Source organism: Balearica regulorum, chromosome 14 (assembly GCF_011004875.1).
Source record: "Balearica regulorum gibbericeps isolate bBalReg1 chromosome 14, bBalReg1.pri, whole genome shotgun sequence".
NCBI classification, from domain to species: Eukaryota; Metazoa; Chordata; class Aves; order Gruiformes; family Gruidae; genus Balearica; species Balearica regulorum.
In genome coordinates, this window is record NC_046197.1 from 19387787 (window position 1) to 19408751 (window position 20965).

The following is a 20965-nucleotide window of genomic DNA, read 5'->3' on the forward strand; positions in this document are numbered from 1 at the left end:
CTAAACAAAGGATGTGTGCTTAACCATAAAATTCAAATTATTACAGTGTTATTCATTATCCAAATAGATAATATACAGCATGTTCTCTAAGTGTTTAAATCACTCCCACACATAGGAATTACCCATAGCAACAGAACTGAAGGAACTAAAATACTTCCAACCCACTTTTTGTGCTTTGTTGGCCTTCCATTTTATGCATTGTGAGATCATCCAAATCTCTGAAGCATTAAAAAGCTTTTGTAATCTAGAGTTAGCAGAGGGCACTATCTACACAGTCCTTTGTAGACAAATGGGAGTAAGCTCTGCCTTCGTTCTTAGCAAAGCTAATTAGTTTAGATTCCATGCCACATTATTGCAATGACTTAGCTCAGCAATGGACTTGGCTAACGCTTTGCCACCTCGAAGTGTGGGCAGACAAAGGCTTTGCTCATCTCCACAAAAATACAGTCATAGATACCAGTTGTGCTAAGCAATACTAACTAGGTCCCATAGTACTTTACCTTAGCTGATGTTCCCTGAAATGTGAGAGTATGTCCAGTCCATGAAGGAAAGAATAGATAGTATTTAAGTCCTAAAAAGAAAAGGGGGGGGGGGAGAAGACATGAGCAACTTCATTCACAGCATCTGATCACATCAGCACTAACTTCTTAGATTCTGCAGTAAGTTACACAGACTTATAATTATAGAGACAAATGCAGACTTGAAGAACCCTGTCCACACTTAAGCTGTGGAAGTGAAAAGAGTGAAGTCCAACTGATGCATAAACACTTACCTGAAAAAGATTTATTAAAAATATCTCTGGAAACACTATTTACGTGAATGGATACAGCAGCAAGCCACATGTGGAATAAGCCAAATAGGACAGTCCTATTCATCCAAGGTCAAAAATTGTTGAAACCTTATTAACACCTCCTTAGAGAGGGAATTTTGGAACATTAGTTTGCTAATAGCAAAGAACCCTAGTGCAAACCTAAACCACATGGTCTAGTCACAATATATGGTGCAGAGAGCCACAGTACCTTTTCATAGTAAAACGTTATGTTTAGAGAGAAAAATGTACTTCATGTCCACCTCAGATCTAGCTGGTAGCTCTACTACAAACTCCACTCCATCCTACTGCCTAACTCAGTCCAGTCCTTGGCTGGAGCGTAACATTAGAAGTTACTCCAAAATACTCTTTGGCAAAGATGAAGACAATTAAGTTTTAGATTTGTCTCCCATCTCCTGCTCTGAAGTCTCAGCATCACATCAGGGCCATCCATCAACAACCACAGAAGCAAACAACTTTTTTGAAGCAACAGTATTAAAACATGAAGATTATTTCATTTTAAAAATTGGACTTTACATGGAAGCTGTAATTAGGAGATACAGCTGTTTAAACTTCTCACTACACAGGATCCTCTTCAGTCACAAAAATATCTGCGCTGATGGTGCAGACCACATGCTAGGGAAAAGCTCACTAGGGCTATTCATCATTTAATTTACTGTCCTGAACAGGTGGGCTGTTAGCATTAAATACACGCACAACAAAATCATTATATACCACACAGCAGTCTCTCCAGCTTGGCCTTGGAAAATATGTTCTGAATTTTCAAGTGCTGCGTTTATACAGTGTTTACAAAAGATAAATCAATATGAATGCTAGCTTCAGAATTTACAATGGATTTACTTCAGAAAAGTTCTTTGGCTTAATAGTCAATGTTTAGAAATATAACGGATATAGACTGTTATACCAAATGAAAGGTCATACGTAATTGCAGGCCACGTAAAACCAATAAAACTCTGATTTTATTTTTTTTTAAATGTCATTACCAAAACCCATGAAAATTAAACAGAAGGCCTGAATGCTTAGCACATATATTCATAGGAGCACACATTTCACACAGTCCAATCTCATTTTCATCCTCCAGCTATGAATTACCACAAACTTGATTTTCTTAGTGAACCACCCAAGAGCACTAGCTATGAATCAGACTCCAAACACACCACTTGCTTGCAGTGCTCAAGCTTGAACACCAAAGCCTGGCAGCCACAGGGTCACTCGAGGTATCGGAGCAGCTCAGTTCCTGAGCGCTCCCCCTCTCTGAGCTGAGAACTGCCTCAACTTCACCACCGGAAACCGTCAAGCACAGGAATGCAGCAACAATATTCTCTGACCTTACAGTGTCATAGTAGTTAATGGTATCTTGTTCCATAAAATCTTTAACTACCAACTGAAATAAACGCCTGTGCTCCACGTTCTCCCTCCTCCACCCGGAAGCCTGCCTCTCCCAGTCCAGAAGAGCACTCGGTTGGGCAGGCAAAGGAAGGACGCGCAGCGGATGCTCTCAACTCCTGTGGAAGCTGGGCCACCAGGCAGCCAGGGGGAGTTCGTATTTGGCGTTACCATTAAAGCTAAATTTTTCAGTCTTCATGACTCACTGTGACTATATATACTTTCCTACATTTTCTAATATTTTTGTACATAATTGAGACTAAGACATAACAGAACATCTTCAAAATACATTTTAGATAAGCAGTTGTACTGTCGTGAGTTACAGAAAACTGTAAGCAGAACAAAAGCTGAAGTTCACGTTCAATCACAATTTTTTTAAGTTGTACTTATGAAAAATGACCACATCCTTACTTGAGAATTATTCTCTACAACTCCACAGAGCACAGCCCCTTGGCAGGTCAACTCAGCATGGGCTGTCTGTCTCCTGCACTCCTCCTGCAGCCAGACTGACCAAACGGGACTACTGTACTGACCCACCATGCTTATTTAGGAGCTTGATGAATAAACAGTTGGTAAATTAAAGAGATAAACATTTGCTTAAAGGGACTCGTGCCTGGAAAGCATCCCTTGCTTCAGACTTCGGCAGTTGAGATGCGCAGCAGCAGAGACAACAGCAGAGCCAGAGCACAGAACAGAAAAAGGCAGGCAAAGCTTCTGATTCTCTCATCGCAGCAGAGGGCATTTAACTTAAGCTAGACAGTATTACTGCTTTAATGTTGATAAACGAAATAAGAAACATCGTATTGTTCACTACCCAGCCAGGTGATATTTCAACAAGCTATACATATTAGCTACTCATGCATCCATTTCTGCAGGTGTTTTTAAAATCAGGATCTGTAACACTCTCTGAACTACCTGACTCTTACGGCAATCCCCTCTCCTCCTCAAGCACAGCAGGTGACTTTGTCGGAGATGGCATCTCCCCGGAAGGTCTGCAGGCTGCCTCTTTCCTCCAGCGTGCTGAATGTACCAATCCAATACGTCTTGTGGAAATAATACTTTTTTTTGTTTAAATAGATTCTTTACAGCCAGCCAGGTAAAATTCTTCCTCTCCCTTGCACGCTACTTCAAGGTCTTATGAGGGAGGTTAAGTGCAGCTAATGTAGCTCAGATTTTCCTGATAACAGGAAAATTCACATCAATCATACTTTGTGAAGTTTGTTCCATTAGTCCCATCTTGTTTAAGAATAAATGCTTATAATAGCACTGAAATTGTGTTTGAAAGGCTACCTTTAGAGACTTGTCTTATATTTTTGCAAGCGAGGAACATAATTTACTCCCACTGCAGCTGGAGGTGGCGAGCAGCCAGTGACAGGCAGGGGCTGCAGCCACCTCACGGACAGACCCTGCCAGCCCGGCTGCACCACACACCCAAAAAAAATCCACCATCAGAGATGAAAGCATTCATTTCTCTAATTCGAGGTTTATAAAACTGAAAATAGGATTAGAAGCTGCTGTTTTTAAAACCAGATTTATGTTGCCACACAGTTATAAAGAGCAAACACATAACCACAGTACAAAGGGTAGAGATAACTCTCTTTTCATGGTGGGTATCTGCAGAAGGGCTGTAAAGGACGATGCCAAAGGGCAACAACCAGTGCTACAACAGCGGAAGGCAAAGTATTTGCTGAAACATTACAGGCCCTTTCCATACCCTTCCCTATAATCTCTTTACGTACTCCTTTCTGCCAAAACTCAGCCAAAACAAGATTATTGATGAACAACAATTTCTCCACATGCTCTAAACTAGGGACGAAGGTCAAAATTATTTTATTTTGTAATCTTTATTTTCAGAGCTTTTCATCAGCTGAAATAATAGCTCAAACTAAAGCACAGTATCTACCTTTAAATGGTATGCCCACACATATTCAATCTTTGACAGAAGACTGCCTTGCCTAGGTTATTTAAGGAGAAATTAACTCACATTTTTCTATCCAACTAGCTAAAACTGCAGCTCCAGGGAGCCAAGGGAAGGAGGGGAATCAGGCAGAGAGTGGAGGGAAGCAGGCAGGAGTGGTTAATCTTGCTAGGAAGGAGATTTTCTAGACTACAGAGACACGAAACGTGAACACTGCGACCACGGTGATCCTGCACAAAGCTGCCTGGGATGTTTTCTCTCACCTCCAGTTCTCACAGCACTGAGTTCCTGAGCAGAAGTGTTCTCAGGTCCTACGTTTAAAAAGCAGAGGGCAGCTGTTTCTTCACTTACTTCACGTGAAAGAACGTCCTGTATGAAATAGCATGCGTTTAAACAGAAGTGCAGAAATGAAGGGCTCACTCTGCAGATGGTGCCATTACCACCAAACCCGGCCAGAAGGAAAGCATGGCCCAGCACCGATACACCAGCAGCCCCAGCTTCATTCAGCAGCAGCTTTTATCATCCCTGACACACACATCCTTCCGACAAAAAGCTTAACCAGCTGATAAACCAGAGGTGGTGTAAAAACATGGAGATTTTAGTAACAATACGATGTCATATAAGTCAGCTCTCTTTTATGGTAACATCCTCATCCCATACACTATGAAGTGAGCCACCTGAATAACTAGACCACTTCTCATTTTCCCTGCCAGCTGCTAACTCACATAATTACCACAAGATGCCACAACTGTCCAATAAGGAAAAAATAAAAGAAGCACCAGTAGCATCAACTGAAAACGCATCACATGAAAGCAAACCAGATTACTACTACCACCACTCATTTACCCCAAAACGCTTGTATGTGAAAGTAACTTGCTACAAGGACAGTGAAATATGTTTCTTTGTTGCCAAGATGCAACTTTATTTAATTTTCAAAGTCAGCCAAAAAAGCTGTCGTGAGAATGTAATCAAACATCAAAATTGCTGAGGAAATGGTGATCATCCTTAGTTTTATTATTAACATATTTATTTAAATACAAGCACGATGTGCGTGCTTCTAAACAAGTACCATAGCACAGAAGCGCGCAGTACTGCTGGAAGCAATCCTCTCCCCCTACGGCCACCTCTACTTCAGCAGCACACCAAGCAATACAACAGCCTGTGTACCCTTCTATTAATCCAGGAAACTTGTGGAAGCACAGATTACTAGTGTCCTAAGGCTAAAGTGATTTATGCAGCTGCCTTTGAAGTTTGAGTTGACTTTTAAGAATTTAATGTCCACCCTCAGTAAGGGGTTTATACCTGCCTCTGTTGCCTGAGCTGATGAGCAGAATTTCTGAGCTTGTATCATTGCCTTCTGCTTCACCCTCTTCTCTCCTAATCTTTCACCTTTATTCCAAGGAGCAACTGGACAAAGCTTAGAATTAAGGAGCCGATGGAACCATGGTGGTCTCAAGTACAGAGTTCTGAATACAAAGTTTTCCAGCCAACCAACAACAAATCCAGCCAGGTCAACTGTAATTCTCATGAACTGCATTCATACGCTGTTAGTCCACAATAAGGTCCGAGACAAATTCCCGTGCAGTGTTAAAAGTGGGCAAAAGCCGTGCGATGCTCTGGAATGAAGATGAAATGATTGCCTCAAGAGCAACTTTGCTCTTGAGAAACATGAAATGAAAACCTGATGCTTTACTTGATGTGACCCCAGTCAGGTGTTCCAGTAACACATGATTATTTTAAAAACATCAGCTAGGAAATCTGTTCTAAAGAAAATAAATTGTTCCAAAATGACTTCACAGTTGCAAGTTCTAATAAATCTCACAAAGAGCCACCCTCAGCAATTGCACCGAGGTATTAGGGAAGCCGAGGAAACCTTAAATCCCCACAGACTCCCTTTGGCACTGCCCGGCACGTTATGTGCTTCATGTCATGTGCAAGGGGAGAGGCAGCGCAGTCCCTGAAGAGCTGCATCCAGCCACAGCCATGCTGCACCAACCGTGGGACCGCTGCTCCCTGCAGTGGGGCCAGGACTCCGTGATCCAGTAGACTCCTTCCAGCTCCCAGATCCCAGTGAGCTTGGGCTTCATAGATGCCCTAGATCCACAATGAACCTTGGTATGAGGGGTCTCCAAGAACGCAAACAAGCAGGTATTATTCAGTCAGTCCTCAGTTTTGCACAGGGAACGAGAAGGGAGCAGAAACTTGCACAGCAGTACCAGCACTTCAAAGCCGCACGTAAGAAACAGCTGTGTCATCAAGTTCCAGACAGATTGCTCTCACATGCAAACCTGTCCCAAAGTGCTACGCAAAACCTGTCTCTCAATTCCACCCCAAACACATTAAATTCCTGTTGCAAGAACATATGCTTGGCTCACTCGAGGCTCCCCACACCCAACCCACGCACGCTGCCAAGCCACCCAGGATTCCCTGGTTCACACACAAGAACCTGCTTCTGACGGAAGTGCGAAGGATGACTGATGGGATTTTGCATTTGTGCTTTTTCCAAGGTAAGAGGAGACAGCTGCCAGGACGTGTATTTTATATGCTACAGAGCAAACAGAAATGTTAGTATTTTCTAAAGATCTGTTACATATGCAGCTGTATTACAAATAATATACATTAAAAAAAAAGATACACATTTCTGCCTTTGAAACAACAGTTAAACCATATGGTAAGAGCTTCCCAAATTACCACGACATTCAAAAAGACCATCAGGTACAAAATCTTCCAGGGAAGGAGGCTGCATGGCTGAAAGCTGTCACAGCCTCCCTATGTTTGTTACAGAGAGCTGCTGCTTTTTCTTCAGTGCTCTGGCCAGAAAGCACCAAGCGGGACACAAGGCTGGAAACAAACTTCAGCAGACTCAAGCACTCACTTGGTATCAGGACAAGGATTTTAACACTCTTTTGGACAGTGGCTGAATTTCTCTGTATGGAATTTGTTATTTTAAGTACCTAGATTTCAACTAAAGCAAACAGAAGTAATCCTTGGAGCACGGAGAGCAGGTTGTGTAAGCTGTAAATAGGAGGCTTTCCTCCAGCCTGCTGCCATTACTTGGTTCACAGTGATTCAGCAGGCTCCCATACAGATTGAATGCATCTTTTATTAGGAATCCTGTCAGGCTCAATAAAGACTTTGTCACCCTTAGGGGGGTGTAGCAGAAAAGAGGAAATGTTACTCAGCACGGTTTATGGTTTTCATTGCTTCCCTTCCTGTTACTTCATCGAAGGCTGGAATCTGCGCTGTTTCCTTTATTCTCCGTTTAAGGCCAATTGTAAAAGTAGTACTCCCAAATTCTTTCCTGATAGTGTAACACTGGGGGGGGGGGGGGGGGGGTGTGGAGATATTGAAACATGCTCAAGTTCTCTGATTCACATTTTACATACTCAGGTACCTTTGCAGCAAATTCACCAACCTCAGTGATGCTGGTTCAAGAAGCCCAACCTATACACCCGAAGCCAGATGAGACACACTGGCACCTACCCCTGACCTTCGCAGGAGGACCGGTCAACTACATTTAAAAGTGGGTAGCAGAGCGTATGGCCCCTTGACTAAAAGGAAGATGATGAGATGAACCAGGAAGCAACTCCTCCATCTTAATTATTTACTCTCCCTGTTCAGTGGCATAAGCTTTTGATTTTCATTAAAGTGCAAGCGGTGCAAAAGAACACGAGCACAGGGCTCTTCACTAAGAGCTGGACAGCACACTTAGAGTAACAATTCCCTTTAAAGTATCCTCCTATTTAATTGGAGGCCTTTAAAAAAAAAAAGTTTTAAATACAAGCATTGAGGCACTATTAGGGAGGAGAATGGATGGATTAGTCAGATGAATGAAAACGTTCTCAAAAGACTTCACCAAAGTATTTTGCAGAGAACAACATAGTTTAAGTAGCACTCATAAGGAACAAAGCATCATCATGCCACCTAAGAAATACCACCAATGCAAAAAGCCTAAGTACTTCTCATAAAACACACTATCATCAAACTCCTGCAGGATCTTAAATCACTGCCTGAGACTGCACCCAGTAACATTTGTGTAAAATGAACTGGTTCAGCCACTTCAGAGCCATAACCTATCATGCAGAAAAATAGCATATATTCCATAAAGAAGTTTTCCATCTATGGTAACAGGTGACGGTTTTCTGGCCTCACTTGCCAGTTGCCTCGCTATAGCCATTTTGAGCAATACTGAGTTTTTGTAGGACCTTGCTAAAAATCACAATCATTTATTCTGATTTTGCAACACAGAATCACTACACCTGATCCATTGAATAGCTTCAAGTGACAACTTGATTTCTTAGAATTATAGTCTTTGATATGTCCACAACCTCCTGGTGCGTATGTCCATCTGACGGCTACGGACCATATTATGACCATGGTACATGACTCTGCCTAAACTCTAAACTTGACATTTACCCATACAGATGACAGTCTGTTTTGTTCCAAATAAGGAAATATTGGTCTAGTTATTACAGTATCTTCATATAGGAAAAGAGAGATAAACAGGGACTTCATTTCACTCTTTTGTAAATCCAGGAAGCAATTACAATTGACAGCATCAGTTAATAACAGTATAGTCACAAATAGGAAACTAAGATCTGGCTTTTGTTTTTGCAGACTGTCAGAAATAACATTTGCATGCTTGGATTTTGGGGTTTTTTTCCTGCAAAAGTAGCAAGTCTCTCAATGGGGCTAATACAGTTTCCTTATATATTATTTTCTTATAACATGTACACAGGGCTACAGACACAGACTTAAGAATTACATTCCATTCCTAGGAATAGAAGCATCCTTGATAAAATTTGGAAAAGCCAGATCTTGTTTAAGAACAGAGGCCCTAGAACTGCTACTACAGTTTATTTATAGAGTGAAAGTACCTCCATTCAGCAGAATACTTCTGAAAATAAAATTTAAAAAAGCAAAAGTATTTCCACATGAAAATAAAACAAAAAGTGTCTCTACTAACCAACAGCTCCCCACACCCAATACAGATAAACACCTTCCACCTAACAACCCTGGAGTATGTCGATATAAGACTTTGGCAGAAAGAAAAACATCTAAAAGAATGAGGGAGGGGAAACTTTATATTATTTTTACTGCTGTTTCATCACACCGAGTCAGCATTTCTGGAACCCTGACTTCACCAGAGAAAAAACTTCCGTTGGAAAAGCTGATTTTGCAGAGTGAAATACCAAGGGCCCTGAACTGGAGAGACAGGAACATCAAACGACATTGCTTCAAAGCAAGCAGCTTATGGAGAGTTTTGAATATGTGAAGCACAGTTTAGCCCTTATCATGGTTCAGAACAAAAGTACGGCTATGAAAAAGTATCTTCAAGTAAAACATTACCATAAAGTTCCCAGACACTCATTACTTAGTTTTAAAATATCTTTCAGACTTATGTGCTGATAATACAAAACCAAAAGCAAGCTGTCTTGAAAACACTGAGCTCCTAGAGCTCAACATGATGGGAAGCTCAGAATATCCAAAACTAATCTCAGTGTTAATCTCAATCTATCGAAGAGTAGGATTTTATACAAAACATTTTTCAGTAAGAAATCAAAGACCGTAAAAGCAGCCTGCTTTCCCAGGGTCTTGAAAAGTCACCCCAAATCAACAAGCAAAACAGGCAATTTCAGGCTTCCAGTCCAATCAATGCTTTGCTAGTCAAGCAGCCGACTAATTGTCAAGATTAACAATCTCCCTTCCAGAGGACAAGCATCCGTCAAATAGCAGTATTTCCGTTAAGCCTTTTTTGTGTAACTTCAAAATCATCAGCTTGCCTAATTCACAAAGGAACTCCCTGCTCTTTTCAGAGGAGCAGGCAAGAAAGTACCAACATCTGAAATTTTCTTTTAAGAAAAAAAAGGAATCATGGTAGGAAAGGTCAGAACATTGAAATGCTAAGAGAAAAGGTAGATTCTTATTTAATAAGAAATTTGGTAAGAAACCTGGGGATGAGGGGGTGGAGGATGAAATCCAAAGGTCAATTCTATGCTTCTCGTAATGACAACTTGGGGTATGTCTGTATGCAACTTAGTTGTGTTGAATGTCTGAGTTTGTTACCTATATATGACTTTCCTGTTATTGCAGAGAATGCTCTAGGTTTTGTACTCTTTCCTCGCTCTTGGACTAGAGCTCCAAGGGCTCTGATGGAGATTCAAAGTGCTTTTTTTACAGTAATCCTGTTAACTCTAAATGAGCTCCTATGCTAAAAGATTAGCTCCAGGATAGGTGCTGCAGGAAGGAACAAAGGCAGAGGTAACAATGTCTACCCGAACACAAACTGGTCCCACAGACATGGCAAGGAACATACCACGAGATAAGCAGATAGATAAACAGGCAGCTAGACAGCCTATAATAATACATACTTACAAAGGCAGGAAGATGTGCTATTCTGAAAACCATTACTTGCTGCTTCCCCCCCATATCAATCACTCAGCAACTGCTGTTTCGTGTCTAACACACAAACACACTCCATCGTAAGGATTTTCCTCACTCACTCCCATCATGCTTTGCCCAACGTACCTTTGCAGCCAGTGAACACTACTATCAAGGTCCCAGAACTACAGCTCCTGTTCAAAAGGTATCTCAAGCAGAGAAAGACTAACAGACAGAATAATAACACTTTATTGCAGTTTGTTTCCACCATATTAAGTCAGATTTTTTATACAAATGGATAAGAATATTGTTATTTTTATAATGGCACATTTATGATTTTGCAGTATATAATTTCATATTTCTTTGTGAATTCGAGCAAGCAAAGATCATGTCTGTCAGGAAATTAAGTTCTGCTTAATAAATAATAGTGAAGACAAAATGAGATCTCTTATCAATATTGTAACTGAAGTCACCCACTCATTATCTATGTAATGGAAAGGAATATAGCTCTACAAACTGTCTGAAAATGTTTTGGTGCATCAGTAAAATATTACAGTCACTGCACTGCTTCCAACTAAAGTGTTCTGTGTTTTCATTCAACATTGAAGACAATGCACCAGCACATTAGGGAAAAAAAACATGAGAATGATAAGATTATAATGGGAGAATAAGATATCACACAAAAGTAAAGCTCTCCTACAACCTTTTTCAATAAAATTACTGGAGGAAAAAAGAAGAAAAATCAAGCTCCAGCTATTTTATTCCCATAATAATGCCATTACGAACCACGAAGGAATTCCTGTAGAGGACAACAGTAACATGTTTACTGGTAATTCCTCCTGCATCCCAGTATTCGAGTACCCAAGCACTACCAAATAGAGCAATTCAGGAAAGTTACTGTAAATTACAGTAGGCTATATCCCTTAGAGAAGTTGTAAGTTATCTCAGTGCAGATTCCCACAATTAAATTCTACTGCGGCAACTACAACATCCTCACGCACACAGAGAAATGCTGACATGCCTGCATACATGTGTATCCTTGTATTGACAAACATACATGTATCTCTCAAACAGGAAAGTGTTATCAGTAGCTCCTAGCATCTTCACTTTTAGCAAAAAAATAAGCCAGATTTACCCTACTGCTACAGCTGAATGCAAACCACCACAGCAAAACTCTTAAAAACTGACACTCTGCCATTCCTTTAAAATCTAGTTTTGTATTTCTCAACCACACCTGTGCCATAAACCACAAAGAAGCCTACAGATCCAAACTGAGGAGTTACATTTATGTTTGCGTATTCATATATCTAAGTTAACGGTTTCAAGTTTGACATCAAATCAACACAAATATCAGAGGTACCGATACCTGTGCACTTCTCTAGTAATTACACTTGATCACGGATGCATAATGTTACAAAGGGAATAATTTAATTAAGAAAATTAACCGCTTCAACATTAGGAGAAACAACAAATGAGTGTACTGTCAGGGACTGAATCAACCACGAGATTACATTGTTAGTCGGGAATTTCCACTCCAAATCCCACAGCCTACCCACCAGGCACCCAGCTTCCCACAGTGCAACAAACTTCACGGCTGTCATTCTGTGGATGTTAGTCAAGATGCAGAGCAACTGCTTTCCCCCCTCCATCCTAAATCAAACAGGTACTAATTCATTACACATGAGATATGAGCTACCTCAGTTGGGCTGTAGCGTATGAGATGATATGGAAACCTCTGCTCCTTCAATCAACCATTCCATCCTCAGAGACACCAAAAACTTCAGAGGCTATAATTACTTCTGAATACAAACCCAAACCAAACCAGTCTTAACTTTCTCATTCCTATGAAACCATGATCAACACTAATTTGTAATGCAACACACCAGAGATTCCTCCGGCACCTCCAGTGTTATTCAATCACAGCCTCTATGGAGGTATATAATAAACCTGCTTTTAAACAATCAGCATTTTATCTAAAAAGACAACTTCTGCTTTCAGAGAGCAAGACTACCATTATTCACTGAAGATGAAAAACCCAAACAACTAATACTAAACTTAATCTCAGTATCAAACTTAGGTTTATAAGCAGCAATGCAATGCATTAATTTAAGACTCAGACTTTTGACTCATCAGCTCACACTAAAGAAGATTCGCACAGGGTGATGAAAGGCAGTTTGGACTCAGTAGCAGAATGCCGCAATAGAAGATTACAACATCATGATCTCTTGACAGTCGTGGAGACATGGAGAGCACACATTCTAGATCCCAGTCCACACCCCCAGGAGAAACGGAAGGATCCGGTATTGCAGTTCAGACATTTTACACAATAATACTGAAAATTAAGACATCTCTGCTGTATGTTTTCTTGAAAAGCAGTGCATTTAGTGCATTAGCCTCTCATTCAAGTATCTAGTCCACTGCAGTACTTAGTAGGTGCACTCTGTACAAGTGTCAGGAGGAGAGGAAGACCTGTTATCTAAAGCTTCTCATTTTATTACATAGCATTCATCAGTGAGAGCGCTAAAAAATTATTTCAGATAAGAATACATTAAAAAAATGTTTGACTAGAGCTTGGCAAAAACCAATGCAATGCTACTGTTTGCAACGCTAAACAGTGAAGTCTGACCTCTCAATTCTACGTAGCCAGATTTGCTGGATTTGAGATACCTAAACTAAGTGCAAGGGAAATTCTCAGCTTTTCTTAAAAACATAGTTGTGCTCAACTCTGACTGTTTACGCAGCATCTGTTAACTACAGGACTGCTATAGCCTATAATCCACTTCTAACTAACGCGTGGGGGCAGGGAGGACAGGCCAACACGGGACACACACGGAACAACACACAGTTCCTCTCTTGGGCTGTGAACTCCCCCCGAAAGTGCAATCCAGTGGCACAGGAGTCAGGCTGACACAGAAGGCTAGCACAGGCACACAAGCCAAGAGATCTTTCCTAATGATCACAGCAGCTGGATTATGCCCCTTAACTTCTGTACGAAGACTGCCCATCAGTTAGGGGGTACCAGCACGTTCTGAAGACTCCACCAAGCATCCTGTCAGTCAGATATAACAGCAGCTAGGGAAGAGTTTGCTGAAGGAAGCATTACCATGCAACACAAATGGAAGCGACAAATGTGTTTGACAGGAGTCAAACATAGGACTGCCAGTTTCCTTCCTACTTCAAGTGGGAAACAGGAACAGAAACTCCTTCTGCAACAGTTGGGAAGACCACTTCTACTTAGCCAAACCAACACAGCCTACTGTAGGCTGGAAAATGTTACACAGAATCCTGAGAGCATAGGGTAAAGTAAATCAGATTTAAGTAGAATATCCTCCCTAGATAACTGCAATACCTAGCGGCCACAACCCTTTGTGACAAGACCATAAAATCCTCCCAGAATTAATGTTCAACAGGAGAAGTGATTCCATCATCGTTTAATGCTAAATACACAATACAGTTTACAAAGGCAGACCTCACTCTCCAGCTCTTTCAAATGCAAATGGCCAAGGTGAAAACGTTACAACAGCTCTGGAACTATCTCGTTGTAAGAATTCATATTTGGTCAAAAGGCCAAATTGTACACGCCTGCAACACACCACACCACAAGAATTCCTTCCCTCCAGACCAAAAGGACCAACATTTGAGGCTCATTTTTAATCAGTCTATGGAGGACGGAAGGCTTAAATGTCAGTGCTTTAATCAGGCACAAAAAGATTACAAAGAGAGAATCCCTTAAGGCAGTTATTTTTGTTCTATTCGGCAAGAATTTGCTAGACTCTCTCAACATGCTAAAAGATAACCAATAATTAGTAGAGCTAAGGAACCTAGAGAAACCAGATGCAGAATGCTAAATAGTTTGTGCGTGCTTCTCTGAACTAAGGGTATTTCCAAAATATTGAAATCATCAAAAGAGGAAGAAGGGTGTATCACAGTTTCATCAAACAAAGGAAAACCCTCTATATTTTAAGCCCGAGGGCATTGGAATAAGAAAACCTCCTAGTTTTAGAAATAGCTTATCTGGCAATACTAGCATGGGCAAAGCTATTTTACGGCAACGGCAGGTCTCTAACCAGAAAGGACATCAGACCTTCAGGCATCCTTTATAGATCTGTTCTCCAACACACTTCTCAATGAAAACTGATTTTTCCTTGTGCTTGGGGGAGAGAAAAGAAACCCTACAAACGGGAAGTTTATCCAGACTGTATGGTGCTCGGAAATGTGCAGTTTATTCCCTATTGACGAGAGCACCACGAGCCACCTTTTAATGCCAAGAGATTCGTTCCCACCTGACAGCTGCCAGCTCTTTACACTCTTGTGACAGGACTACAAGCAGAGTTGCATACAAGGGCTATTAGACAGTGCCACGTCGTGGGGCAAACACCAGGAGCACGTCACCTATGCTTGACACTGCAGCATGTGAGGGATGCTCAGACAACTGCGTAAAGAGTTTGGCTTCCTTCCACTCCTCAGAAGTGGTGCCTGGCAACAAGTAAGCAATACCTGGGTGCTTTCACCCCAATTTCTTCTCCAACAGCACACACGCAAGTTTGTTAAGATTGAGTATTATTTTCTTATTTGCGCTATAAACTGACACCCAGTTCTCCTTATACAAAGTGATGCAAGAAGCACTTTTGTCAAAATAAACATTACAGAAAAACTCCTCTGTAAAGCTTATACAAAATAAGTTTCGGTATACTACTTGAAGAGATTTTCTTTTAAAAATTATTAAGTTTGTTATGATGACTTTTTATTCAGTATGGTATTTTGGGGCTTTAATATTGTTTCTACGAGGAATTTAACACCTACAGGTTTGGACTGCTTGCTCTCCACCCTTTGCAGTTTTGGAGAACAAAAGCTGAAAAGAAATGTATTTTTGTTCCATTTGGTAACTTTTCTGAATGCCAAGTGTACTTGCAGTTCTCTCCCACCTCCTTCCACACCCTCTTCTCGCCCTTCTTCACTATGCTAACATCTCCAAGGATTTCCTATTGCAAGGTCAGTAACGAGGCACTGGGCTTGCCTTTTAGCTCAGATTAACAGTTTTGTAAAACACACCCTTACTACCTAAGCAGCCCCTGAAATTCATTATTTAAATTCAAATAATACAATAGAAAATAGTTTTTTAGAAAAATGTTACATATTTAAATTTTAATTCATTGGTGAAAACTTTTAGTTAAATTAATACGCCACAGATGAAACTAAGTGCATGACCCCACTGCACAGGGAAAGGTATATACTAAAGGAAATAAGATCCAATAAAGAATTCCAGGACTCCATCATAATTTCTGGTTTCACTCTCAGAGCTGTCACAGCTGCCATCAAAATAAAAAACCAGTTTTTCAGGAACAGTAATTGGAAGCAAAGATAGGAAAAGTAATCTTAGAGCAACAACACTTCACACGCTCCCTGGAAGATCACTGGGAAACAGCCACCCTGATCACTCCAACTGCCTTTGCTCTTTTAACAAGGTTTAAGATTCACATGAAGCTCAAGTGTTATTACCTTCTGAAAAGAACCAAACACAGCTTGATACTGGAAAGTTACAGGTACTAGACTGCCTGGCCTCCAGCTTAACCTTAGCAGATCAGAGTAGAAACAAGGAGACACCACAGTCACTATCTGCTTGCTGACGACTACTGCGGCACGCTCGCCGGCGTGCCAGATCCCCACAGCTGTTCTGTAGCATTAAGAGTCTTCCGTGACAGCAATGGTCAGAGAATGAGAGTCATTTTTCAACCTCCTACAAGCTAAATTTACCACCATCCTATCATCACAGTTTAGAGAGCCAGGCCTTGAAATATCTGATCAATAATAACGTATGACCTATTCTGCAAAAATCACATCTGTTGAGCCCTAAATCCCACATTTACTGTGAAGATTATCACAAAGCAAGCCGCCGTGATCTCTGTTCTTAGTTACAGTTACTTTGGCCAACAGCTTGAAAAAGATCTGTAAATACTATCTGTGTAAGCTTCTAGCACGCTCTGACAACCACACAGTGAAAACAACAAGCTTCTGTTTTATACAATAACCTCCCAGATAGAAAAGCCTTGTTGACAACAGTATCATTAGGCCAAAAAGCCCTAGAACAACTGAGTGCATCTTCTAAAGCCAGCTTCTTGGAACAAAGAATAAATAAAAAGAACAGGAAGGATGCGCACCCCTGTCAGGACATCCCAATAGCCCCCTGAGAGCTTGCTGACACAGAGAAAGGGGCTGCACATCGAAGACAGACACACAACAGTGCTGACACGGCCCAAGTGAAAGCAGAGGCTACCAGAAAGACCAGCCCAAGAGAACAAGTCTGCTGAGCGGAGCTCTTCCCAGGGGCTGCTGTCAGCACAGACCAAAAGCACGAAGCAGTGAGAGCTGTTTGCACGCCATGCCTCGCAGACAGAAACACCAGCAACAAAATCCTTCTCCAAATACAACCAGCCCTTGTCAGAGAGCAGGCAGTAACACCAAGCCTCCTGGCTGCACCTTCTGAACTGAGGGGAAGGAAAGAGACTTGGGAAAGACTTTGTGCTCTGAGAATAATTTCACAGGAAAACTAGGAACTTGATGTATTCTGGAAATATTTGATTAAATATTCTGACCTACACCCACACCATAGTCTCAAATTCCTTTAACCAACAACCAGCACTGAATCAACAGGCACAATGCTAATGAAATCAGAGCTAGAATCTCTCTCTGTATTGGGTATGTAACAGAAGGAGAAGCTTAAAAAACAAAGCAAAAAAAAAAAAAAAAAATCACTAAAAGAGATCAAACCACATCTGGTAACATGGGATTCAGACAAAGCTGCTCCCACACAGACTCTGGACACATTAAAGCATGACATAAAATACTCGGGAGCATTTCACCTTCTGCACATGCAGACACAGAACAGTCATAGAAAGTAAGTGACACTGACACACAAATACAAAGCTAAAATGTTTTGTTACCGCTTTTGTTGTGGCTTTACTTCTTTCAACTGAATCTCAACAAGCAGGAGCAAGTAAGATTAGGCAATAGCCTCCAACGTTGTGTAACTGCACACAGAAGATACACCGTATGTTCATACACTCGATTAGGATGTTCAGATTCAACAATTCCACCAAGTTTTAGACACAAGTGGTCAAAGCCACAAGACCAGACAGCACACAACTGCACCCATCACTTTCATTAATATCATTAAGGTCCCCAGGGCTCAGACACACAGCTCTGTTCAGCTAGACCTAACTGCACCCTCTTTTCTTCAGGTAAGCTGGACTGGCACTTTGAGACAGCAGCACTACGTGTTTCAAAAGGCCAGCACAAAGCTTGAAGATACCCATTCACTTGTATCCCATACCAGAACCACATTCCTATTCACCGCCCCATTTTAATGAATCAGAATTGGAAATTACGTCCAGTAGACAAACAAGGATGGTGGAACTGCTTTCACCTTGTCATGTGCAACTTGGTGGGTGACTCACTAAGCGTAAACTCTGAACTTTCTGCAAACAATGCCAATACACCTGAGCCATTGTCCACAGAATTTATTAGCAGACTGTAATTTGATCTTCTCTTTAATACATCCATGTCCTGTATAGCAGACTTTACACTACATGAATTAGTCATGACCCAAGAGCAGCAGTTGGGAATCCAAAACGAAGCATCAAACTCAGCTGGTCCTGGCTGGCTACTGAGCAGAGCAAAACAGGCAGGAGGAAAAGTGCCAGGGCAGCTAACTTAGAACAACCCTTCCAAGTCTGTACACAAAACCAAAAAGCATCACTTGTCACAGAGGCAACATCTGTACACTTCTGCTCTCGCAAGGCTAATGAGGTAAGATACTGCCAGCGCAGTATCAGCACAGGCAGAGGTTAAAGCCTGCAGAGATTCATACCAGCAGGTACCGAGGTGTTCAGTTTAGAGAAGCAGGTCTGAGCGGGCCCTGCAAACAAGAACCCCGGGCTCTGTCCACGCCAGGAGAGCAGCAGCCACGCAGTCCCAATGACTCTTCACGGCCCTGCATGTGAAAGAGGTGTTTTACACACCAGCCTCGTCGGTTTTAACACATCTCACCAAGCCAGTCTCTGGGACGCTTCCAGGAGTAACACTGATTACTTTACACCGTAATGACGTAAGCACCACATACTGACCTAACCAATGAAAAAGCCTTCATCGGACCTCAGGAACCATAAAGTCACAGCTATTAGATGGAAGAACTGTAAGCGTGTTCTGAGGTTATTAGCACTACTTTAGGTGACGAACAACTAATGTTCAGTGTAATCTGCTTTTCTAAGTTTTTGGGGGTTTTTGTTTGGGTTCTTTTTGGGGTATGTTAGGTTTTTTGTGGAGTTTTTGTGTTTTGTTTTGGGGGGTTTTGGTGGTAGGGTTTTTTGGGGGGGTTTTTTGTTTGTTTTGGTTTTTTTAAACAGTTTCAGTTAATAACACTCTTGCAAAAAATCATTGATCAGGACAATTAATACACTTACTTCAGGGCACCTGAAGTGTCACAATGTTTCCCTGTTTCCATCCGAGTTTTTTTACTCCCTTCACTCCTGCCCAAGTTTTCCTTTCCAGGACAGTCTCCGACATCCTTACTCACTGTCTGGGTTAATACAGACACAGACTAAAAACAAAAGACTCTCCTGCCCAGCAACATTCATGCTATTTTCTCTACTTAATGTTAAATTTTTTGAACACAGAAACTTTGTTAGACAGACTCTAAATTTAAGAAAAATCTATTTGTCAATGACACTTCAGTACAGCCAGTAGATGTACTCGAAGCTAAACCAGTGCCCTGAAAACTGATTTATTTGGTTGGAACCATGAATCTATATTTGACTGAAGTCAACAGGCCTTAACTGTTAAGAAAGCTGGAAAAAATATTTATTCCTGTGAACCACTAGCAAAGTTTCCTTGCAGGTATTCCAGACAGACAACAGCTGCAGAACAGCCAAACCAGAAGCCCTCCACCGTGACCACGGTACCTTGTCCAAGGCTCAACACAACGTTATTTGTGTCTCCAAGACATAAATAATCAAAAGACTAATATGAGCAAGACAGTCTTGCTGCACAACAAAAACAAGCTCAAAAAACCTGGTCAAAGACAAACAAAAAACCCCTCCTAAGACAGACACTGAAGCTCTTATAGCTGAATATTTACATATATTAACATTTGGTTAAAAACTGGTAAATGGTCCAATATTGTATTTTGGTTCATTTGAAACAACAGATGGATTTTATTTTTTAAGTGCAACTAATTTAGGGCTGATTTCAGCTTCAGAACGTGTGTTGTACTTAAGGTTCCAACTAGTGATAATCTTAATTATTTAGGTACTAAAACATATGCCAGGTTGTTGAATACTTCTGGCCAAGAAACTGGCAAATTGACCACACAGCACAAGCACGGAGACAAGTTCGCATGGCGATGAGAACAACTGTAGTAAAATAGTCAAACTCCACTGAGTTTTTAGGTAAGACTTTGTGAATTCAAAGTCAGTCCTACAGTTAGCCACAGATTAATAATGCAAAAGAAGTTAATTTTAATTATCCAGAAGAAGGATTTTACCCTGCCCAGCCTCAGGCAGGGGGACACCACATTTTACCTGCCCTGGTTTCCCAGGGATGCTCAGTAAGACAGACCAACTACCAGCAAACGTGCATCGATTGGTCTCTGTTCGAATTTTTTTAATAAAAGATTGAGACATGTCTATGAAAGAACATCATTCTTGACCTTCTCAGAAAACAAGATGCAAATATAAAGTTTATGAAAATGAATTATAAAGAGGCATTTTTATGAGGTAGTACAAGAGTTTGCATGCTTGGCTTTTTTTATTACAGGAAAACCACTGGTCTAATTGAGATGAAGACTCACGATACTACACTGTATTAAGAAACAATACTAAGAGACAACTACCCCCCGCAAAACACTCTTACAAGACAAAGTAGAGGAAAATGTAAGCACTAAAAACTTCCTAACTCATCAAGTTGGCAGCTGAAGAGACGCAGCTCTCCCAAAGCTCCAAGGCTTGTCGAACAATCCTCCAGGATTGTCAACGCTGTATTTATCATGAGCTTAAACACAGTAATTTAATGAGCAGCTTGGAAAAAAATGTGGTTTTGTTTTACCTTCAACTGAAAGCTATGTGGCAGGGAAGCACAGGAGAAGGAAAGAAGGTTTATTTCTGTTTCATTAAAGTAATACAGAATTTCATTACCTTCTTCATTAACGAAACCTCTTATTCTGCTTGTGAATAAGACTAGAACAATATTAAGAGCCATCAGCCATCAATATGATACCCAACGTGTCACCCCTCAGGTACTACTGTTCTGGCTTGGGGCATTCATCTGGCCCAAGATGAACTTTAATTTTACTAGACAGTTATAAAAAGAAAAAAGCTTTACAACACATTTTATTTAAAGAGACTAACATTAAAGAAAACTTCACAAACCTAGGTCCTCTCTAGTCTGAGTAATGCTGC

General features: G+C 41.0%; 1 protein-coding gene across 6 annotated transcripts in view; it reads right to left on the reverse strand.

Moving 5' to 3' along the window:
* Nucleotides 1-20965, reverse strand: part of RAPGEF6 (Rap guanine nucleotide exchange factor 6) — a 133860-nt gene that overhangs the window by 106317 nt on the left and 6578 nt on the right. For all 6 annotated transcript variants that reach the window (XR_012837794.1, XM_075766809.1, XM_075766807.1 and 3 more), the window contains exon 3: nt 501-571. Coding sequence is in view for 5 of the 6 variants with exons in the window: in XM_075766809.1 (XP_075622924.1) it covers nt 501-571 (71 nt within the window). In the remaining variant the exon portion in view is untranslated. The remainder of the gene's footprint in view (nt 1-500; nt 572-20965) is intronic.